The 24,652-nt window shown below is 46.5% G+C and overlaps 2 protein-coding genes across 2 annotated transcripts; one reads left to right on the top strand and one right to left on the bottom strand.

Annotated features, from left to right (window-relative positions):
* The first annotated feature begins 17,200 nt into the window (after positions 1–17,200).
* Positions 17,201–19,471, top strand: LOC144094219 (uncharacterized). Its single transcript, XM_077628151.1, has 4 exons — positions 17,201–17,896; positions 17,983–18,121; positions 18,818–19,041; positions 19,147–19,471. The coding sequence occupies exons 1-4, from the start codon at positions 17,601–17,603 to the stop codon at positions 19,469–19,471; spliced, it is 984 nt and encodes a 327-aa protein (XP_077484277.1). The 5' UTR covers positions 17,201–17,600.
* A 95-nt stretch (positions 19,472–19,566) lies between these two features.
* On the bottom strand, positions 19,567–21,416 carry LOC144094218 (uncharacterized). Its single transcript, XM_077628149.1, has 2 exons — positions 21,150–21,416; positions 19,567–20,654 (listed from the first exon to the last, which is right to left on the bottom strand). The coding sequence occupies exon 2, from the start codon at positions 20,643–20,645 to the stop codon at positions 19,581–19,583; it is 1,065 nt and encodes a 354-aa protein (XP_077484275.1). The 5' UTR covers positions 20,646–20,654; positions 21,150–21,416; the 3' UTR covers positions 19,567–19,580.
* Between the last annotated feature and the right edge of the window lie 3,236 nt (positions 21,417–24,652).

The raw sequence follows: 24,652 nt of genomic DNA, 5'->3' as shown, positions 1-24,652 counted from the left end.
TCCATTATATTTGTTTAACTATGTTGTAAGTTATTAAAATATGCCGTTTCCTTTAAATACATCGTCCAACAATTTTAACGTTATGTCACCTCTCAGTTTTTGAACCACCAATCTTCCAATCGCTGTTTGCTAATTTCCACTGCAGATTTATTTACATGGCTATTGTTATCTCTAAACCGTAGGGCCTCGCGAAGTGTGGCTTTGCCTGCATCGACATCGGGATGGATATCATCACGTTTTAGTATGAGGTGTTCTATTGTTTCTACAAAATTACCACACGCAGCACATGTGTCATCATCTTCGTTAAATTTCTTTTTATAGCTGCGCAGTCTATGACATCCTGAGCTAGCTTCAAAGAGTAGGGCACTGCCTCTTGAGTTATCATAAAACGCCTCCTTCCTGATCTGCCTTTCCCAGTACCGATCTAGTTCTACACTATGCATCTTTTCTATTGAATCTATACAATTTTTACCTTACGCGTTTTTAACCTGTCGTTTAATGCTCTTTATTTCTCCGTCCTTGTGTCTGGCATACTTACAGGTTAGCTTGCTAGTTCTTTTCCGCCATTGTGGGCCAACGTTCTTTATGTAAAGGTAATTAAATACCATATCTGCCCCCTATTACCATTTTCCACAGACGTTCTTCGGATAGCATTTTACTTTGAGCTTCCCGTGCTTCGAACGATGCCCAGCACACATGCCCCTGTACTGACTCGTTTGTGGTTTTCCCGTGGGCACCTAGTGCTAATCTTCCAACACCTGTGTGATTTACTTCTAGTCTCGACTGAACTTCTGTCCTTAAGCACAGAACCGCATTCCCGAAAGTAAGCCCCGGCACCCTTCTTCCTTTCCAAATACCTCTCAGAACTTCGTACCTGTTGTAACCCCAGAACGCCCTATGTTTCATTATTCCGGCAACTCTTCGCCATTTTCCTATGAGAGACTGTTCGTGCTTTTCCGTGTATAACCAGACAAGGACACGAAGGGAGACACGACACACACGAGCGCTGTATGTGTCGTGTTTCCCTTCGTGTCCATGTCTTAGTGCGCGCTGTTCTGGTTATAATGAGTTACCAACTCAACTCGCCCAAGCATCTGTTTTAACGAATTTTCTGTGTACACATGCCCTTCTTTTACCCGTACCCCAAAATAATTGTATTTGGCCGCTCGGGGTATTTCATGGCTTTCTATTGTAAGCTCCTGATCAGTTGTATCGTTGAAAATTATCGCACCTTACTTAGTTGCGCTAAAACTGAAACCTAGACTGTATTCTTAGTCTCCACAGCTATTAACATTAACCAGAGTTTTTAAATCTTCCTGGCTATCTGCTAACAATGCAATATCGTCCGCATACATTAAACCCGGTAGTCGTTGCTCAACAGCCTTTCCGCCTAATATGCACGACAGATTATAACCTAGATTGCTTCCTTGTAGCCTTCTTTCCATACTTATCATATAAAGCAGGAACAGTAGCGGTGATAGAGGACAACTTTCTCTTAATCCTTTGTGTACCTCGGCAGTTGTCGTACTGTTAATTCCTTCCCATGTTATTTCATTTTTATTTTCTCGATATATTTCTTGTAGAACATCAATTACATCATGACCGATACCTTCATCTTTTAATATGCTCCAGAGGAGTTCACTGTTAGTGTTGTCGTATGCACCGTTTATGTCCAAAAGCAAAATACAGAGGTTTGTTTTGCACCTTAGCTATTTCTATGCAGTGAGTAAGCAAGAACAGGCCATCATCTGGGAGCCTACCACTTCAGAACCCGTTCTGAAGTTCTACTAGTATTCTATTGCTTTCTACCAATGACTTCACTTGTAATTTCATCGCCCGCATCGCCAGCCTGTATAGGACTGATGTTTTCGTAATCGGTCGGAAGGATTTTATGATCGTCTTATCGTCTTCCTCTTTATAAATAAAATTCATTTTACTCTTCTTCCAGCTGTGCGGAATTTGATTATTTGTTATGACTGCCTCCAATGCTTTTATCAGCATTGGAGGATGCCATCACTACGACATGACATCTGGTGGAGGCGCTGGATCTCATCCATGCGGCAGACAACCCCTGCAAGCCGTGGCACCAGGCGTTTCCACTTCACACAGGAGGACTTGTCACCAGTTCATCGAGCAAGCCGATGGCTCCACGGGGCGCATCCTGAGTTGGGGATCCGGCCAGACCACACCAGACAGCGAAAAGATGCTACTACGAACACCACAATTTCACCACAGATGTCGCCCCCGATCATACTGCAGCAGCCGCGGGTGCGGCATGCTTTCAATAGATGCCTAGGCGAAGACCCCGAAGAATGGTCGGACCAAATCGATCGCATGGAATCATTTAACAATTGGGATTACAAGGCGAAAATCGCACGCGTATTTATATCACTGGAGGGCTCAAAACGTAAGTGGTACAAAAACCACGAGTCGTCCCTAACGACATGGCGGCTGTTCAAGAAGGAACTTTTGAAGCTTTGATCAGTGTCGGAGGGAAGAAACAGCCGAACGAATCCTCGAGCCGGGGATCCCGCTTCCGAATGAGGCCGTCCACGGTTGTGTTGAAGAGATGAAGAGCCTCTTGCCGCGCCGACCCCGCAGTGCAACCGCCCCGATTATGTCTGTGCAATTCGTCCGCACACGATGACCACCCCGATCGACAACTTGCGGGAAGTTATCCGCGAAATCGTACGCCAGGAGCTACGAGGACTGCTGCCAACTTCCTCAGAGCCTCAAGCAGCGATCCTCATGGATGTGGTGCGTGAAGTGCAGCAGGCACTTGGCACCAAGACATGACTTAAACTGCCGCGGTGCGCAGCCAAAATCCTCCCACTCAGCGCCAGGAGCAGTATACACCGCTTCAAAGGACCCAGTCACCCGCCCGCCCAACTGTGTTACAAAATCACCCAAGGAAGGCCGACCTCTGGATGACCCCGACCAGCGCCGCCCGCTCTGCTTCCACTGCTGTGAACCCGGCGAAATTCATCAGCACTCTCCCTACAAAACAACGGACTTGCGTGGCCTCTCAATTGATGCTCCCCGACCCCCTCCCGGCCGAAGACCTCGTGGTATCGAAGAGTACATGTGTCGAGAGGAGTACGTGCCATCTCGTCGTCTCTCCCGCTCACCATCCCCGTCCACACCACGTTTTGAGTCGCCGGGCCGTAGCTAAGCAGCGGCTCTTCGCCGAAGGTTCCCAGCCTCCGCGGGGGAAACGAAATAAATCAACGTTTGGAGGTGAGGTTGCTCACTAGCGAAACGGCGTAGACCCTCCACCGACCCCGCCGCATGAAGACACCGCACAGAAACATAGGCTCGACCATGAAGCAACCGGACTTCAAAATGCCGTTCCCACCCAGAATAGCTCCGACCACGCGCCCTACCCATGATTCACCTTCTTCCCGAGGAAGCCGTGACCCGAAGTCACGACGACCTGCAACGAAAGAGCCAGGACATCGTACTTAAGATTTGCTAAGAACGGCCTGAAAGTTACCGCTCTAGTCTACAGAGGGGCCGATTATTCAGCGACGAATGGAACATTCGCTGCGCAGTCGAGGAAAGTCACGACCGCTTTGGGCAGCCCACAAATTCGCACCGCAGGAGGACACCACATTACGCTATCAGGAAGATGCAGAGCCCGACTGAATGTCATAGGATATACCTCTCGCTCGACTTTCGTAGTGTCGCAGCAGTGTTCCCGCAAATTAATATTGGGCATAGATTTTCAAAATGAACATCAGGCAATCATCGACCTTCAAGCGAAGCTCATCACGCTTTCGACGGATGAAGCCAACCCTTCGATGACAACCGTGAAGCAGCATGTTGCCCTCAGTATCGTCGATGAATAAATGAGCGACCCACACCAATCAAGCGTAATGATCATTGTATGTTCCACGGATGCCAAGAAAGTGGAAGCGGTCATCGAGTGGAACCCGGCGTTAGTTCTATAGCGAGGAGTCGGCATCGCAAGATGAATTGCACATTTCCGCAATGGTCAAGCTGAAGTGCTGGTGACGAACTTCAGCGAACAACACCGGCAAAAAGGAACGATAGTTGCTTTCTTCGACGAACTATCCGACGTTCGCGACGCCTTCGCCCTCTTTTATCGAGCCCCCGAAGATCACCTAGTGAAGATCGCAAGCACGTCTTCGACATAAACTCAGGTATGCCCCGAACAAACAAGACCAGATCCGCAATCTGCTTCGAACATAGAGCGAGTGCTTCTTGCCATCGCCGAAGGTTCGACAAACACCGATTGCCAAGCATCGCTTCTTAACCGGCCAGCACGCCCGACATCTCCGCCAAAGTCCTACCGTGTGTCGCCCCAAGAACGATAAGCCATCCGGAACCAAGTGGAAGAAATGCATCACGACGACGTCATCTAGCCATCGAAGAGTCTCTCGCTGAGACCGGTTGTTCTAGTGAGGAAGAAAGACTGCGCACTTCGACTCAGCGTCGATTTCCGCCGCTTGAACAACATAACGAAGAAGGATGTCTACCCGCCTCCCCGTATAGGCGACACACTGGACCGGCTCTGCAACGCCAAGTATTTCTCATCTATAGATCTCCAGAGCGGCTACTGGCAAATTGAGGTCGATGAAAGAGATCGCGAGAAGACCACATTCGTCACTCCGGATGGCCTCTTCGAGTTCAAGGTGATGCCATTTGGTCTCTGTTCCGCACTAGCTTTGTTTCAGCGAGTAATGGATTCAGTGCTCACAATCCTTAAGCGGCGAATCTGTCCGGTATATTTCGACGACACTGTTGTCTTCGCCTAGAACTTTGGAGAGCAGCTAGAGAAGTTGCTTAAATTCAGTTGCTGGGCGAGTTGGTATCACTCCGTGTCTGTCAAAGCAGTTCCTGACACTGATCAATAATAGATCGTACTGTCGAATCGAAAAATAAAAGTCTTTAATGTCGACTGAGAAAGGCGACAGGTTCGCCTTGGGCCTTTCCTTAGGAAATAGGATCACCTCGTCAGAGTTCTTCATCTTGATAGGGTCGTCAATTGTAAGACCATTTAAATTTTGCTGCAGAAACCTGGCAACCGACTTCTGCCATGTCACATTCTCAGAAATAATTACCCGCAGAGGGCAGCCCACTTTATGAGTTTTTGCAGCGAAGAAAAATTCCAAGCCGACCTTTTCCGCCTTGTCTATGGACTTAACAAGCTTATCCAAATTCATAGAGCTGCATAATCTTTTTTGCCACACTTTTTGTGTGCTCCAGGCGAGCCTCATTTCCTGTATCGAACAACGAGAATGCCGCTTCCTCTGCTTTCGCTTGAAACGTGACCTCCGACAGCACCACATAGCCTTCTTCCTTGTCGGCGGTTAGAAGCGCTAAAGAATTATCCCGCAAATAAGAGACAGTTCTCTGGATGGGCAATCTATGACACTGAACTTTACAACGAGAGACAACGGATACACCCTCCGAAAGGCATCTCCCTCTCTCCGAGCCAGGAGCAAGACTTGACGCCTGCTTCACCATGGGCAAACGTTCCGCGGCTGTCTTTGGCTCCACGGTGAACATGGCTCCGCAATCAAGGCGGAAAGCTGGGCTAGTTGGTGTTTCATCATGAATTAAAAGACTAGCGCATATAACAGAGACACAGACAAAGAAGTAGACAGGACGAGCGCTAAACATCAACTGAGTTGTTTACTGAACATAAAGGAACATATAAGCAATTCGGTGGTGCATGCGCACACTGGGTTAACAATACATAGACAATCTAATCAAGGTGTGGCAAACTGTTCTTTAGGTACATTTTTCTTTTTTGGTCAAGGTAAGTGAACTAGTGCTTACACAGTTATCACCTTCTCTGTCAATGTGATAGGCCTCACAAATCTCGCGACCTAACTTTGTGCCTCCCCTACCAAGCACACACGTGGCACCAAACGCCGGCACGCACCCGCACCGCTTACAATGATTGGCCAAATGACCGCCCCCCGCCAATGAATCTACCAGCGTGCTGTGCTCTCGTAGCCGCTCGTTCAGGCACCGTCCAGACTGCCCCACGTAGCATCTACCGCAGGAGAGGGGTATGCGGTATACGATGCCAGTAGTGCAAGGCACAAACTTGCATACGTGTTTTGTGGTGCAGACCGGTTTCCTTTCTTCGTTGACCGCTTTGCACATGCGCACCAGCTTTTCGGGGGCAGTGAACATCACGTCCACACCGCACCTCTCTCCAACTTTCTTCAGCCGGTGCGATAGCTGGTGCATGTACGGAATAGCGGTACGCCTCAGCCTCCTGCAGCTAGTTTCCGCTGCCACGCCAGGGCGGCCACCTGCCCTGATTTCTTTCAGGAGGCACTGCGCTACAGCCGTCACGGTATCCATAGGAAAACCGGCGTTCTGCAACCGGTGCACTTGCGTCTGCAAACTGATCTCAATTTTATGCTGGCAAGACTTCTCGAGAGCACCACGCAGGCAATTTTTTGCAATGCCCCGTTTTACCAATTTCGAATGAGCCGAATTGTACGCTAAAATTTCCTTTTTTGTGCGTGGCTGGTACGACCAGCAGATGTGCCCCGTGCCAAAGAACAAACAAATCTCGAGGAATTGGAGACACCCGTTGATCGGAACTTCATGCGTGAATCTCAGCTTGACAGAACATTCACCGAAAATATCTAAAACACTTTTTGCAACCTGTGGTTTGTCACTCTCGTTCTCAACATTCACAAACACAATAAAATCATCCACATATCTAAAACACCTCACTACACCTTTATCCCTTTTCATGCACGCTGCAACGCGTTTGTCAAATTGACCTAAAAATATTTCGCTAAGTATTGGAGCTATGCATGAGCCTATGCAAATACCGTCTTTTTGCACGAACAACTTGTCGTTAAAACAAATAAAGGTGGAAGAGAGGTAACACTTAACTAACGCTACAAAGTCATTTACAGAAACCCCGCTGCTATTTTGGAACTTAACAGCCCCCCAGCTTTCAATTCGCTCTTTTACTGCGTCTAGTAACTCTATTTGGGGAATGGAATAATGTAATGAGGTTAACGAAACACCTCTCGGACTCATTACCATGGTTAGGAAAGTAGGGCAATGTGCAGACGTGGAAGACAAGGCTAGATGTATTTCCGAAGGTGTTGACTGCTTGTCGAGTAGAAAGCCGTGTTCGCGTGGGGTAACGCTAGCGGTGAGCAATACAATCCATTACCTCAAGAATAATAACCTTTCTTTGCTGACCGCTGATAAAGAGGGTGGATTCGTCGTGTTGCCCAAAACAATGTATCTTGAAAAGGCTAAGCAAGCTATTGACAAGAATTTTATTCCCCTGAAAATATCTGGCAGAAAAGTAAAAGCAGAGGCATTAAAAATGTGTGAACGGCTCAATTTGACAGGACTATATCAGTCTGTAAAAACAGCGAAGACGCTGGGTCTGAACGTATTCTTTTCCGGCAAAACCCACAAAGAAGGCATGCCACTCAGAGCGATTGTATCCGAGAATGAAGCCTGGCAAGGCCTGGTATCAAAATACCTTCAAAAGCACCTTAGCCAGCTAGATGTAGAAGACCCTTTTCGTGTGAGCAACTCAAAGGATGTAATTGAATTTTTGGGTGAGCAAGGTGGTGCTTCAGGAGCTAATTTCGCCTTTTCAGTAGATATTGAGGAGCTCTTTTATTCCATTCCCCAAATAGAGTTACTAGACGCAGTAAAAGAGCGAATTGAAAGCTGGGGGGCTGTTAAGTTCCAAAATAGCAGCGGGGTTTCTGTAAATGACTTTGTAGCGTTAGTTAAGTGTTACCTCTCTTCCACCTTTATTTGTTTTAACGACAAGTTGTTCGTGCAAAAAGACGGTATTTGCATAGGCTCATGCATAGCTCCAATACTTAGCGAAATATTTTTAGGTCAATTTGACAAACGCGTTGCAGCGTGCATTAAAAGGGAAAAAGGTGTAGTGAGGTGTTTTATATATGTGGATGATTTTATTGTGTTTGTGAATGTTGAGAACGAGAGTGACAAACCACAGGTTGCAAAAAGTGTTTTAGATATTTTCGGTGAATGTTCCGTCAAGCTGAGATTCACGCATGAAGTTCCGATCAACGGGTGTCTCCAATTCCTCGAGATTTGTTTGTTCTTTGGCACGGGGCACATCTGCTGGTCGTACCAGCCACGCACAAAAAAGGAAATTTTAGCGAACAATTCGGCTCATTCGAAATTGGTAAAACGGGGCATTGCAAAAAATTGCCTGCGTGGTGCTCTCGAGAAGTTTTGCCAGCATAAAATTGAGATCAGTTTGCAGACGCAAGTGCACCGGTTGCAGAACGCCGGTTTTCCTATGGATACCGTGACGGCTGTAGCGCAGAACCTCCTGAAAGAAATCAGGGCAGGTGGCCGCCCTGGCGTGGCAGCGAAAACTAGCTGCAGGAGGCTGAGGCGTACCGCTATTCCGTACGTGCACCAGCTATCGCACCGGCTGAAGAAAGTTGGAGAGAGGTGCGGTGTGGACGTGATGTTCACTGCCCCCGAAAAGCTGGTGCGCATGTGCAAAGCGGTCAACGAAGAAAGGAAACCAGTCTGCACCACAAAACACGTATGCAAGTTTGTGCCTTGCACTACTGGCATCGTATACCGCATACCCCTCTCCTGCGGTAGATGCTACGTGGGGCAGTCTGGACGGTGCCTGAACGAGCGGCTACGAGAGCACAGCACGCTGGTAGATTCATTGGCGGGGGGCGGTCATTTGGCCAATCATTGTAAGCGGTGCGGGTGCGTGCCGGCGTTTGGTGCCACGTGTGTGCTTGGTAGGGGAGGCACAAAGTTAGGTCGCGAGATTTGTGAGGCCTATCACATTGACAGAGAAGGTGATAACTGTGTAAGCACTAGTTCACTTACCTTGACCAAAAAAGAAAAAATGTACCTAAAGAACAGTTTGCCACACCTTGATTAGATTGTCTATGTATTGTTAACCCAGTGTGCGCATGCACCACCGAATTGCTTATATGTTCCTTTATGTTCAGTAAACAACTCAGTTGATGTTTAGCGCTCGTCCTGTCTACTTCTTTGTCTGTGTCTCTGTTATATGCGCTAGTCTTTTAATTCATGATGGCTCCGCAGCTGAGCACCTGTCGCAAATAAGATGGTGGTTGGACATCACCGACGATGTAGACAGTGTTTCCGTGACTCGGTACCCTTGATGGAAGCATCCGGCGAAGCGCAGAAAGCGCTTGCTGCCATACAAATTCTGTTGTCATGTCCACTTCGAGGGAAAGTTTCCGCCAACGAAGCAGCGCTCGCAGGACTCCCGCCTGAGCCAGCCCAGAGACGAAGATGGTCTTTGAGGCGACGGGCTTGTCGTTGCCATTCCGAGCGCAAGAGTTTGCACATCCTAACGCTCTGAATATTCGGCGGTGCCAAGACGCAGAAAGGTGCCACAAGATCGGGAGGGGTTATCCTGTGGAGGATGCAGAAACCGAGTGACCTGGCCTTGCACGAGGCACCGCTACCAAAGATACAATGCGACATTGGTCGCTGAGAGAGACAGAGCCCTGAGAAAAAATGAACTTGCTTAAAATCAGCTCCTTGCCGACGGTATTTCATGCTTACATTCACAGCGCAAAGACGAACATGGACACGAGGTGAGACACCACAATGCGCCGACTTCAACAACGTTTATTGCTGCGCGCAGCGCATACATATTGAGTACAGCGGGCATGCGCAGCAACGAAAAGGAAAGTCATGGATGGACGGACGGATGGATGGATGGATGGACGGACGGACGGACGGACGGACGGACGGACGGACGGACGGACGGACGGACGGACGGACGGATGGATGGATGGATGGATGGATGGATGGATGGATGGATGGATGGATGGATGGATGGATGGATGGATGGATGGATGGATGGATGGATGGTGGATGGATGGATGGATGGATGGATGGATGGATGGATGGATGGATGGATGGATGGATGGATGGATGGATGGATGGATGGATGGATGGATGGATGGATGGATGGATGGATGGATGGATGGATGGATGGATGGATGGATGGATGGATGGATGGATGGATGGATGGATGGATGGATACGGCTGAACCCTTTAAATCGGGCGGCGGCTCAAGCCACCTAGCCATGGGACTACTGGGAAGATTGGTAGCAGCGCCAAAACACAAGCTAAACACATCATCATGGTACAAGAAAGAAAACAAAGCTGAAACCTAAATGTCAGGACGTAAACATGAACAAAACACATAATACCCTAGTTAGAAATTCCTAAGACACGGCGCTCCTTATCACTTAACAACACCGATGGGGTGCTGACACAGTAATCTCCTTTTTCTGCAATCTCACAAGCCTCAGCTATCTCACTGGCTGTTCTGCTGGCATACTTATGAAGGATTGTTGTTCTGTTCAAAAAGGGACCACGTTCCTTACACTGTTGGTAATCACCGCATTGTATGCCTAGATGACGGGATGCCCAGATTACACCATTTTTTTTGCGCCCTGACATTTAGGGTTTAGCTTTGTTTTCATTCTTGTACCATGATGATGTGTTTACATTGCGGTTTGGCGCTGCTACCAGTCTGACGACTTTCCTTTTCGTTGCCGTGCATGTCCGCTGTACTCAATATGTATTCGCTGCACGCAGCAATAAATGCTGTTGACGTCGGCGCTTTGTGGTGTCTCCCCTGGTGTCCATGTTCGCCTTTGCGCTGTGAATGTAAGCTAAAGAAGCTTCGAACAGTACTAGGAACAATGAAGTCGTCCGGTCTGACCTTGAAAGCAGAGAAGTGCCACTTTGCCTATGAAGAGCTGCTGTTTCTAGGACACGTCGTTAGCAAGGCGGGAGTACGCCCAGACTTGCAGAAAACAGCTGCTGTCGCTAAGTTTCCACCGCAGACAGATAAGAAAGCTGTGCGTACATATCTCGGGCTGTGCGCGCATTACAGACGATATGTGAAGAAATTCTAACGAATCGCTGAACCTCTCACCCAATTGATTGTAATACATTTTATTCGTCACAAAGAGTTTGCTGATGAGAAGTTGCGCTATGTGCTCGAGAGTACATCGCCCTCCTCGACTTGGTCAGCCCACTCCAGCTCCAGAACTTGCGTTATGCGGTAAGAGCTTTTCAGCACGGCTTCCCACCGCTCGACAAAAGCGTCGGTAATTAGGTCACCCAGAGGTGGCTCTCTTTTGCAATCCCATATAATGCGACCGTAGTTGGCTCATTGGCCGCAATGTTTACATTCCGGGTTGTATTGACCTGGATAAATGTGCGCGACGAGTGATTGTGTGCGTATCGAACTCGCCTGAACACTACGTCACGTAACCTCCTGTTCCTTTTCAGGCTTTTGGGCGGAGTGGGAAAGTTCTCCTCTATAGTTTAAAATGATTTTTTAAATCATGACACGTGATCATGCGGTCCTTCAGGAAATTCAGAGAGCCAGACTCATCCACTGCACGGTCGACGAAACCTCGGTCTTTATTCTGGGTCGCGTCGTTCCCGGATTCCCCGAATGGGCTAGAGTCAATGTCAGTTCGGAGTAATATGTGGAGAATTTGGTGGCGTTCATGATTTTAAGGGAGGTGTCTGTAAGACGCCCTGGACTCAACTGACGAAGGCAGATCTGTCATTTAAATGCAAAAGCGCCACAAGCCGAAGTATTCAAGGAACTTCGACATCCCTTACGGCCCACACCGAATCTCGCGCACTTTGAATACACTGAGACTGAATTTCATACCGACGCAAGCAGCGTGGGCCTAGGCGCTCTCCTTGTTCAGAAAAGGGACGGACGGGAGAAAGTAATTGCTTACGTTAGCCGTACCTCTTCCAAGGTCGAGCATAACTATTCGACAACTGAGGAGAGCCTTGCCATCATCTGGGCTACGTGGAAATACCGCCCTTACATGTATAAACGACGAGTTTGAAGGACCGCTCCGGCCACCTCGCTCGATGGAGTCTGCGCCTCGAGGAGTTTGACGTCACTATCGTTTACAAGTCCGGACGCGAGAACTCTGATGCCGATTGCTTGTCACGGGCCCCTGTAGACGCACGACCGCCGCACGACGATAAGGACGCCTTCCTGGGACTCATCAGCTCCAGCTTTTTTGCACGGCAGGAACGCTCGGACCCCGGCCTAAAACGCGTCTCCGAGTACTTTGGAGGCAAGATTTCTTCACCCCATGCCCAGCTTTCCGAGACATCAACTACTTGCGCCATCTTCCGGCAGTGGCGGCGACAGGGCGCGTAACTGAATTGGTTGGGGTACAAAAAAATCGTAAAATGTGAACAAATGCATCTACAAAAATGTTTCCGGTACTTGTATAATACGCACTTAGCTGAGGAATGTGCCGAAGTTTCACTTCTTTGCTATTAATACACGAGCTTCCCAGTGCGTTAGAATTTTATACGATGCTGCCTACGGGAGGGGGCCAAATTTTGCCATTTTTCCGGACTTTGAGACTCTATAGCGCATAACACGGATAGATATCTAAAATGCTTCCCGGTTTTACGTGCCTTAATATATGCTGCTTAAAATGGTGTGAGACGATCTCGCATAGCTTTGAACAAGAAGATTCCTGAGGCCTTTTAATATGAAACCTGATATTGCCTAAAATATCAAAGATGGCGCCTGGTAGCGAGCTACGCTGCAGAAATGGTTCTGACTGATGAAGTTGCGTCCATTTTGTTGCTTGCCTTTTTATCGGGTGACTTTTGCCGCGTAGTTCAAGAACACATGTCAGAGCTCGAACCCATTGTCTCGACCGGCGTTTTAAACATAGAATGTTGTCACGATGACCATGCATTAACGCAGCTACATAAAGTACTCGCCGCTGTTCATACATATGCTTGTTGTGGAGCAACTTTGCAAATTTTCAGCCCTGTGTTATTCTTCAAAAAGTTTATTTGCACGCGTGACCATAATATATTTGGGTGTGAGAGCTAGCTGATCTGAATTTTAGCTATTCTTAGTTGCTTTGAAAGAGCGTAGCGGCATTCAAACGGCCGGCAACAAAAAGTATTCCCGGATATAAGTGTTACAGTTTATTATTTTAAAACTTATTTAAGAAAATTTGACATAGCTTTGCTCAGAAACATTGTGAAGCTGTTCAGCTCTCGTCGCGCATAACAGAGAATTGGAGTCTCGAACCAGATACCGTCTAGATAGACACTCAGGTTGTTACTGTCATGTTCACCTGCAAGGCTTTCATATTAGTGACTCTAGCGTTGTCCGAATATGGTGACTGGAGTTTGCACTTAGGATTCTAACCTGGGTTCAGTAAAGCAGCTGAATGGGCTAGTTGGTTTTGCATCTTAGTGAAAAACAGCGCATGCGTACATCTTTACGAGCTCTTGCGCAGCTAACACCAAGTCTTCCTCAAATAAAGCCTGAGCGCCAGGTGAGGTACCTGGTGTCTTGAAGACAAATATTCTGCTATCCAGGTGCTCTCTGTGAAAATTTATTAGCCTTATGGTAGGAAGACTAGGCACGCTCGCGGAGAGGTGCTCCCAGAAAACGTTACTAACAAAATGTACGTCCAAGAGGGCTGCAACTTCTCGCATTCTTTTTTGTTTGGAGAAGAAAGGGCACTGTAGTTAACTTGACCATTGCTGCAGAAACCTCTTTTTACATCGCAATTACAAATAATTTCTCCATTTTCCTTGGATGTTACTTTATGCAGCCGACCCTTTTGGTCAGTTCGAGAAGCTGGCATACAACTAGGCCGTAGCTCTCAAGTACAACTTCAAATGCTTGCGTGATGGAATATCCAGCGGCATTAAGCTTCCTTCGGTTTTTTTTTTTGCACCCCTCGCCGACCATTATGCCTGCGTTGAGTAGCATTGTAGTTTTTTCGCATTTCAGTTTTTCATTCTGCTGCTCTAGGTTGAGAAGCTTAGCCTTATAGGAAGATACGGTGTCTCTGAGTTCATCTATGGCCTTTTTTGAAACGGTTCCTACACATTCGAGTCATTTTGCAGAGAAGAAATTATGATATTCTCAATGGATTCTTTGGTATTCGTTTCAGGTGGGCTAGATTGAGACTCGAAGTGAATCTTTATTAACCGATTCCTTTTTAAGAAGGACGCTTTCGCACGGCATGTCAAATTCCTGTATCGCCTATCCACAATATTTCACAGGGATGTAAACCGGATCTCAAAATTTCTGCCCATATTATTTACCACCTTCGGGGGCAAAAATTATTCCAGTTTAAAAGTATGTCTTTCAAAGAACGACCTTCTCGAGTCTCATCCTTGTAGCTGTCTCACCGGTCAGCGTGAATGTGGCACTGCAACTGTCAAAGATAGCAGACAACATTCTATCGTTATCTGGCGTGGCTATTTCGTATTACTATAAACAACAAAATAAATAAAAATAAAAAAATTTGACGAAAAATAAGGCATATCAGGTGGAATATAGACAGTAACACTCAGTGAGCTAAACAGGTCACACTTTGTAAAAAACAAGCCAAAATAACGAGAAAACGAAACAAATGGAACAAAAGTAAAACTCCATGGGAATAAAAACTTGTAATTGTATTACAATGTGCCAGAAATGGATCTTTGTCAAGAAAAAAACTGCAAGGTCTCACGAGGAAATCCGCAAGAAAACCTCTCGCAGGCATTCCGAAGTGATACACCACCCTTAATTCTGATTGGAAACTCAGTCGCCACCGTGCTGCCAAGTTTCGTTTCTCGTATCGACCATGCAGACGCAAGTTGGAGCCTGGAGTAGTATTGTTCCTCACAGAGTAGCCATGTTTTTTAATGGTTGGCTTTTCTCGTGAAAAGCCCATCGATAAATGTCCTGGCCAAGGTTCACCTTCAGGAGACCGCTTGATCGACGGCAGCTGGACAGGTTTTTTTGAATTTCATACAAGATCTCTTCAGAGGCAGACTGGAGGCGTCGATTCGATGGTTTCCTGGGGGATGTGAGCTCGCGCAGGCAGGCCTCTTTGAGGTTCCTCTTAGGCTCCAAGGTACGATGCCATTTGGAGTACCCTTTCCATTGGATCAAGTATCCTTTGCGCTAAATCAAAGACAAATGGAGACATTTTGTCAATACTTTAGGAAACGATTTCTTAAAGTCCTAAAATAGTGGGAGTGGGGGTTGGGGGTTGGAACCAAAAGTAGGGAAACTCTGAATCCCAGGATTTCACTTGTTTTGATACTTATTAGGTCTATAAGATCCACAAGCGCTCATGAGGTTATGCACCTTATTACGAGGAAAATTTGCGTATTTTCTCAATAAAGCAAAAAAAATGCTGCTGCTAATATGAAGGCGGCACAGCGTCATCAAGAAAAACGCTAATAGAAATCATCCGTGGCAATAGAGAGAAAGATTAATACTAAATTCGGTATACTAAGGTCGGTGCGACTCACTAATATCAAATACTAAATTCGATAAAACTATATACAGGCACTCAATACTACGCGAAAATTTTGTGACCAATAACAGAAGCACAACAAACATTTTTATAACATTACAGAAAGCGATAAGTACATGACCTTGCACATTTTTGTGAATGATACGATGTTGTCTTGCTCGAGATCTAGTCGAGTGAAAAGTGGAGCAAGTGCATTTCGATATGGTAATGCAGTTTGCGCATCGTTTTTAAACCGGGTGAATACCGTCACAACTATTATACTACATGATGCGTGAGCGGAGCAAATATAAGTCACCCGCAATGTTGCCTTATTCCATACCATATGCATACTCTCCTTATCAAGTCTGCGTTCAGTCAGAGATGAATCAATGCGTAATTATTTATTATTCTTGCGTTGTCGTTAGTTTAGATGGAGCGAGTTTTACAGGGTACCCTTTAAACAATGTCTGAAAAACCATTACTTATGTTTCAAACTTTGTGCTGGAGATGGAATCAACGCACTTTCTTTTTGTGATGAAGTATATGGCATCACATACCAAAATCAATTCAATTCAAGTTCATTTGCATCTATACATTTACAGATGACGGGAGTAGAGACAAAATCCAAATGTATTCGGCTTGACGGGGTCTGTAACCCCTACAGAAATGGCACTGTGCACAATAAAGAGAACACAAACATACAATACTGGATAAACGAGAAAAAAAGCATCAGTGAACATTGTATAACAGAAATACATACGTGTAAGAAAATCAACGATAGAATGCTGCAATGAATTATATTACAGAAAGCGAATAGTATAAAAGAATGCAAATAATACAGCTTTGAAATTCAAATCTAAAAATAATAAGTTAGTTACAAGCAGAAAAAAATTAGTTAAGCATTCATGGCGTCAGTGTATACCAGAGCAATAAAAAGGAATCCATAATGAGCCCATTAAAAGGAAAATATGTGTCTATTGAGTTTCTAATGACATTAACAAAGATGGCAGTGCGTGGCGTAACATTTGTTGACCGTAGTTAGTGCGCGCTTTAGGAACGTACCATGTTTCTCTGTGATGTGTGTTGTAACTGTTAGAAATCATTGTCAATAGAGATAAATGCTCGAAAAATTCCGCGTTCTGTTTTTCGCAGTAGTGAAACGCTTGATTAAAATACTACGATATATGCAGGTGACCGGTTTTAAATTAAGGGCGCTGAAAAGAGGATGCGTATGAGTGTCATATGAAGAATTGGCCATAGCGCGCACTGCCTTCTTCTGCAATAGGTTGGTTTATGGTTTATGGGGGTTTAACGTTCCAAAGCGACTCCGGCTATGAGAGACGCCGTAGTGAAGGGCTCCGGAAACTTCGACCACCTGGGGTTCTTTAACGTGCACTGACATCGCACAGTACATGGGCCTCTAGAATTTCGCGTCCATCGAAATTCGACCGCCGCGGCCGGGATCGAACCCGCGTCTTTCGGGCCGGCAGCCGAGCGCCGTAACCACTCAGCCACCGCGGCGGCTGCATCTTTCTTCTGCAATAGGCACCCTGCACCCGCCAGGCACCGCCACCGTCGACGCTGCGTTCAGCGCCCCTCGCGGCCAGTTCCTCGTCCCTGTCAGGAAGGCTCGCCTCGCGACTTCGAAGGGATGGCGTCTGCCAGCGGCGTGCCGCTTATTGTAGAGGCGGGATTTCGCGCTATTCACGATGCGGAAAAATTCTTTAGAGGAGCAAACATCAAGAAAGGCACGAAGCTTTTTGAAGCAGGACACGTAAACAACATGAAAGAGGTGGTGTCGTGCGACGGGAGCGAAGTAGCAGCCCGGTGCATTGCGCAGACGAGCATCACTGCGCCACCGAAAACCATCAAATTAACGTTAAGAAATATTTCTATCTAATGTCTGTTAGCGCTGCGATCTTACTTTATTTTCTTTATGTAGCTATCTTCTAGTAGACAGCTTGTTGCCGCGAGCTGCAGTTGCAAGGCAGGCGTCGCAGGCAAATGCAAACACGCTGCTGCCGTTGCCGTGTATTTGGAGCAGTGTGAAACGCTCTCTGAAACGAGCCAACCGCAAGCCTGGGGTGTTCCTACATTTAAGAAGGTTTACCCTAAACTTTCGAAGACGGCCAAGCGGCATAACATTAAAGGTAAATAGAAAACTCCAGTTTTTGAGCGAACGGCGCAAACCTGACTTGATAACATTCTCGTTTGCAGCATCTTCGGTTTTCGATATGAAATTCCCTGTTGAAACTATCCCTTGAAATGATGTACCCGCTGTGTAATCTGCCGCTCATATTTTTTTTTATTTTTTCAGCAACTGCTAGGTCGTTATCGCTGCAACACGTGCGTCAATATTTTGGGGATATCAAATGTCCAATAAACGAGCTTTTACAAGCAGAAGAGGATGAAAGCTGTGGTGAAGCGCCTGTGCGCACTGAAACTCCTGCCGGCAACGTAAAACTTTTTGACTGGGATTGTTCAGAAAAGGAGTACCCCAGCTACTTCATGCAGGGTTCTTGCGGAAAGCTTGTGCTAAAAAAGCGGAATTTCACTGCAAGGTTTGTTTAATTTCTACACAGTTAGGACAAGTGCCCTGATTCTTCGACATTAGGATATGTGATTACTGTACTAAATTATCACCCAGTCTTTCAGATGTGGAGGCAAAGATTTATGAGGAACATGTTGCTGTTGCCCCTGAAAACGTGCCTTCACTGTCCAAAAAGACGCTGGACGACAAGGCGCAGTGGAAGCGAGCTAGGATTCCGCGCATAACTGGAACAAAGGTAAGCGATTCTTTGCTGCGCAAAATTCGGGCTTCCTCAGGTGTGAGCTCGGACGAGTTGCGAAGTCAATGACCGGAAATCGCAGGTGCAAGAAGAGGGAAGGGTTCCCAGAGATCATTTATTATTCCTCGGCGTCTGTTGAATGTGCCATGAGTTAAAATCCTGTCTAGGAGGTAATGCAAGAGTCAAGCAAACGCCTTCCGCACGGGTTTGACCATTGTTAGACCAGAAACCGCGCGCGCGTGTTGGCCGTCGCGAATGGTGGGCCCCGCAGTGGCACAGTCCTTGGAATGGCAGCTGCGGAGCCGAACGAGCTCCGCCGAGGGCCTTAAATTCCAAGTAAAACCCGCCGGCCACCAATGGTGGAAAAAAAAACCACCAAAAAAAAACGGGGATTCGGAGGACTCACTACGAAATAAAAGAACTTTCGCATACCAGAGTAAAAGGTTGGAAATAGCAGTTCGCTGTGAGCAAACAAAATTGTGATAATGTGAGTAAACTTGCCCTTGGCGCAGAAATATCGTTTTGGCTGCAAAATATTTATTCTAAGCTCTAATTTTATTTTGCTGTTTCAAGCCAGACAATTGGAACGAATTATTCCTCTTTACCGAGCGTATCATACAACTCCGTGTAAAAACGTCTACATTTAATGAACCCTGCAAAATTTATGAAGTGCGCTATTTGCTTTCTTTTCAGGCCTACAGAGTACTTTGCTGTCGGCCAGAAAATATTGACAGAAGAGCGAGGTCCCTCATTTTCGAGCAAGACTTCGGAGGGCCAACCGTACGATACGGCATCGCGATGGAGCCCAAAGCCCGCCGAGCATTTGAGAATGAACACGGCGTTGAAGTTTCATTGTTCGGCCTGGTTGTTTCACGCAAGGAGTCGTGGTTAGCGTGCTCTCCGGACGGAATCTTTCTGTAAGTATATAATAAGTTTTGTACAAGATATCACCTTTTTTGCTATTTTGCCAGAACATCAATAACTTTCATTGCTGCATTTGATTATTCTGTTCTGAAATGCAGGACGCACGAGAACGAGGCTGTGCTTTTGGAGATAAAGTGCCCCTTCAGTCGCAGAGGTCAGACGCTGACAACAGATCAACTTTTGCCATATTTGCAAAAGAACGATGCTCTGGAGCTGCGAAAAAAGCACACTTACTACGCTCAAATACAGATCTCCCTGTACGCCCTGGAGCTTCAACAGTGCTGGTTTTACGTCTACACGGAAGCTGATTCCCTGACGATTAAAATTTCCCGGGATGAAGAATACCTCGCCGAAGCGATTCCGGTGCTCCGCAAAGTACCTGACATGCTTGAAAGAATACTACAACACGTAATGGTGCAGTAATCCTTTCATGAAATATACTCAGTTTTTTCATGATTTGTTTATTTACCAAAGAGTCAAAAACAGAGCTGTGCAATATGTACATACCGAGAAGTGTAATAAACAGAGTGTCTTATGAGACATTGCATTCATTCCTTGCAAAAATTCCTGGCTTTAGGTTTGTTATCACAGCGACCACATGAACAATATCATCGACATACCCAGTCAGTTCATGAGGAATTCTTTGGGAAAGTATATTGAACGTTTTCAGCCTTTGGATAACTCTTTCCACATGAATGCGGACAGACGCTGTCTCATACGTCGCATCGACTTCTGACTCCGTAAACTGGGGACTCGTCGCAAATGGTGGCATCACAAGTATCGCCTGTTGCACCCCAACGTCAGTGCGAATTCCCGGAAAGCCTTTGTCCGCTAGAATGACATCGCCAGGCTCTAGAAGGGATAAAAGCGTGCCGTCCACTGTGATGGTCGCGTCCGAAGTCCTTCCGCCGTACACTTCTGATACGAAAGTTATTGCACCATTCGGTGCGATGCAGATTAAATACTTCAGGGTGTACCTGCCCTTGTAGTGGGAAAACCACAGGTTGCGTGTCTCCACATCTGGCGGCATTTCGGTTTCTATTTCAGTGCAATCTATAATAGCCCTGCACGTATCGTAGTGCCTTTTGAGGCTCGGCGGCATTGTGCGCTGCACTGCTAGTCGTGACGGCCAATAGATCCAGTCTTTCGTTGCTACTTTTATGTTCACAAGAACAGACTTGAATACCCTGGACGCCGTTGTGCTGTGCACGCAAAACAGTGAAGCGAGAAACGAAAACGGCAAGCCATGTTTCAGCTTCATCAAAAACAAAAGAAGCTTGTCCTCAACGGAAAGCTCCCTTAACCTTTGCGTTCCTGGCGGAAGAACACTTAGGAGCAACGAAAAAAGCTGAAATGACACCGCAGTGAAGGATTGCAGCGCAGCCTCATTACCATGGAGTGCCCTAAAACCTCCAAAGTACGGCTGTTTCCGCACAGGGCCCACGTTTTTGTCGCACAATTGAGCTGAATCACATGAGGTTCCGCGTTCAGCGGTGGTGGAAGTCCTGTGGTGCACATAGCAACTTGCGTTGCAATTTGATGTTGTCGAAATGAACGTAAATTCCCCGGAAAGGCATTCGGGCTCCATGTCGGTCATCGTGCATGCCTGCAATGCACGAAATACAAAAAAAAGTAGCAGGTCAGCGGCTGCTGTTAACATTTTCCAGATTGCTTGCATACTGATCCTTTTCAAGATTCCGTGAGTCAACTTCCCTGCGTAGCAAAAACTCTACCATGAAGACGCTGCCTATCCTAGGAAGAGAAGTTGGGTGCAGCGCTAAGACATCTGTCCAAGCCGTACGCTGTGTATGCATTGACATAAATTGCCTTGGCGCACCCTTCCTTCGCGATTGCAGCGCAGGGGAGAGTGAGTTGTACCTGCTAAGGAATGGCTTGGTAGAGCTGCACTTAACTACCTTTATCGCGAAAGCAACAAATTGCAGAAATGTGCAGGAATTATGTGTGTCTACAGCACTGCACCCTATTTTCTGTCCCCGGAACCGGCTTGGCTGCCATGGTGAAGTGGTTTTCGCTGCGCAAATAAGCTACCTCTCACAGTTTTGCAAACGCTCAATGCTGCTTTGAAGGAAAACCTACGTACATCGTCAAACTTCTTTTGTGACGCAGTTTCGTCACCGCCACTCGGTGGAGAGTTGGCGTCAGGTGAAACTGCATTCAGTGGGCGAGGATCATCGTCGATCTGCTGACCATGCTTTCTGCTCTCTCTTTCCTTTCGCCTGCAAATATTATGCAACAAAACTAAGCGGAAGTGCAAAAAGAAAACAAATCAAGGTCAGTCGTCAAACGAACAGACGTTTCGCTCACCGCCGCCAGCGCAATGTATTACAATAATGGCTGCATTTGGGCGAGTTGGTTTTCCATTCTGAACGTAAAAGCGCAAAAACACAAGGACACAGACTAAGGCAGACAACACGAGCGCTCGTGTTGTCTGCCTTAGTCTGTGTCCTTGTGTTTTTGCGCTTTTACGTTCAGCAATGTATTAAAACAACTAAGCTCTCGGCCAGGCGGAGCAAAAAAAAAAAAGTATTGTGACACGCCGCTCTGAACGGGGAATAAATACAGCAGCGTAGTACATTTAAAATGGTCTAAGAGATGTGCAGCAAGACGACAGGAATGGAGACGTTCGAGATTGTGGTGAACACATATGATAGTTTTACAAGCGCACCTGCATGCACCCATGTGCCTGCTGTCGTTTTTCAGGCCAATTACGCGTTCTTGGAGAAAATATCTAGCCCTGAAAACACAACAACAAGTACACATTAATGAACCCGAAGTTGATACATTTGTCAGCATACCTGTCATGACGCGCGGACGAACCACTTGTGCTTGCTTTTTTGTACGCTGATGGAAAGATGCTTGGGTCGTAGGATGGGTGCCCTTCTTCATTCGATTTAGCATTGCTTACAAAATGCCTGCTGCATATTTTTGATTTCCTCGAAGGCATCCAATCCGTACCATCTTCGCTGCATAGTTCAAAATAACAACAAATATACATGATACTCCGCTACACGTTTGCAAGGAACGATGCTGCGGCGCTTTTTATCTATCGTCATATAAGTTCACGAAAGTGCATCAAGACAGTGCCAAAAAACTTGATTTTTCCTGCACTGTAAAACTGCAACGAGTCCCTATGTCTACAGCATGGTATGAGAACAAGAAAAGGAGCTCAAACTTACTTTTGGCGACGAATAAGCCGAATCCAGCGCTCACGCCGTTCCGTCTCCCAGTGTCGCGTCGGGAATCCATAAAACCTTGTCCCAGGCGAATTCAGATACGTATTACTGCATCCTACTACACAGCAATGTGTCCTGCTGTTGTTATTAGCCATTTTGTGCTCGGAAAGGAGGCGCACAACTGCTTCGCGACGGCGCGCGCAACACATCGCGAGCTGTCAGACTGTCCCCGCCTTCCTGACAGGGACGCGCGCGCCGCCGCCAGTGGCGCGCGCGTCGCGCGGGAGTTAGATGCGCAGGGTGCCTATAGAAGTTTTGTCATGTAAGACAATGTGCTGTTTCCCCAGACTAAATGACAGTAATTCAGATGGAACAGGAAGAGAGAGTTATAAAGCAGTTTTTGACGCTCAAGGGAAGAAAAAAATTGAAGTTTCGTTAGTATTCCCGCAACAGGAGCGATTTTGTTAGCAACTGAGTATGTATAAAGATTCCAAAGTAACTTGAATAAACAGCGCGAACAAAGACGAGCACAAAAGACACAAAAGCGAACGACACGGCGCTGACTAACAACTGAAGGTTTATTGCTGATCACACAAGTATAAATACATAGATGTCGGCAATGAGGGAAAGGTTTACGAAGTGCAAAAAAACCAAAAACAAAACATAAATGTGACAACAGCAACATAAGCAGCCTAGATAGAAATCAGCAGAGATTATCAACCCCCAGGAGTGACAGCTCTTTATGCAGTAGCGAAGGGGTACTTATACATGCATTTCCCTGCTTGAATATGTTGTATGCCTCGATAATTTCCCTCGCAGTTTTTTCCCGATTTTTGGCAATGACCTTGGTTTCATGATATAGCGGTACGCACTGTGTTTTCTCTTTCTTTGCCCATTCACAATCCCGGCAATGAATGCCGAGATGACCTGAAACTACTTTTGACACCTTATAGCTGTGTTCGGTCAGCCTTTTATTTATGCAACGTCCCGTCTGTCCAACGTACTGCCCTCCACAGGGCAGAGGGATGTTATAAACAACCCCTTTATCACAAGGGACGAAGCGTGACTGGTGCTTGGTTGTGCACTTCGCCACTTTTCCCTTGAACTCATTGACAGATCGGCACAAACCGGCCAGACGATCAGGCGCGGAAAACACAACATCGACACCTGCTTTTTTCCCCACTTTTTTCAGGGAGTGTGAAATTCCATGTAGATATGGAATCACAGCGACACGTTTGCGGTTGTTGTCCGAACCCTGGTCGTCTCGTGTAGCTGGTTCTGACTTGCTCTTCTTTAGGGCCGTCTCAGCTACTGACGTGATAAGTTCTAGTGGGTACCCTGCCGAAAGCAATCTTTTTACCTGGTGTGAAACGCTGGAATGCAGTCTGTGGTGGCAGGATTTTGTTAATGAGCTGTTCAAACAGGATCCTATGATACCCCTCTTAATGAGCTTGGAATGGCAAGAGCCATAGGGAAGAAGGGGCTTGTTACCTCGGGGTTCGAAAGCCCAGCAAACGTGGCTCGGGGTGAAGTACAGGCCAAGGTCTAGAAACTTAATGTGGTTGTGAACAGGAGTTTCATAAGTGATCTCAAGGGGGAAGAGAGTGTCAGAAAAAATGGACAGACTACGAAACACCTCCGTTTCAAACTCCAGTCCAGAGCACTTGACAATAACAAGGTAGTCGTCGACAAATCTAAATGTTTTTACGACCTTAGTTTTCCCAAGGAGTTCGTTGAGAGCGCGGTCGCATCTGGCGAGATAAATGTCACTGAGTATGGGAGCGATACAGGAGCCTATGCATATGCCGTTTTTTTGAATGAAGATGGAAGAGTTCCACTCAGTGAAAGTTGATTGCAGGTACAAGGAAAGCAGATGCAGAAATCTTGCTACAGAGATACCGGACGCGTTTTGAAAGGCAACCACGCCATGTCGGTCAATGCATTCACTGACACTAGTTAACAGTTCGTCATGGGGAATCGAATAGTACAAGTCTTTCACGTCAATAGAAAAAGCTAAAAGTTCATCAGCATTGTGCGTCGTCAGGAAGTCAGTTACTTGGTTCGAATTTTTTACCTGGAAAGGATCGTCAACAGAGATTATGGCGAGTAGCCGCTTAATGAATTCAGCGAGGCACTTCTGCCAAGTACCCCTCTCTGAGACTATCACACGGAGCGGGCATTCAGGCTTGTGCGTTTTGGCGGAAAAGAACATATTAAGACTTAGTTTATCGCAATTCGCAATGTCCTGAGCAGAAAAAGAACACATCAAACAAACACTGAGATCAACACTAAATTTCATACATAATTGTGTTTGCCACTTGAACAAAACAAAAACATTGTCATAAAAATCAAGCAGAACATAAAACATTGTGCAGTTTATCTAAAAATTCGCTAAGTGATTGTGACGTGA

The sequence above is a fragment of the Amblyomma americanum genome, chromosome 6 (assembly GCF_052857255.1).
Source record: "Amblyomma americanum isolate KBUSLIRL-KWMA chromosome 6, ASM5285725v1, whole genome shotgun sequence".
Classification (NCBI taxonomy): Eukaryota; Metazoa; Arthropoda; class Arachnida; order Ixodida; family Ixodidae; genus Amblyomma; species Amblyomma americanum.
The sequence above is the reverse complement of the archived record's forward strand: the minus strand, read 5'-3'. Positions and strand labels throughout refer to the sequence as shown.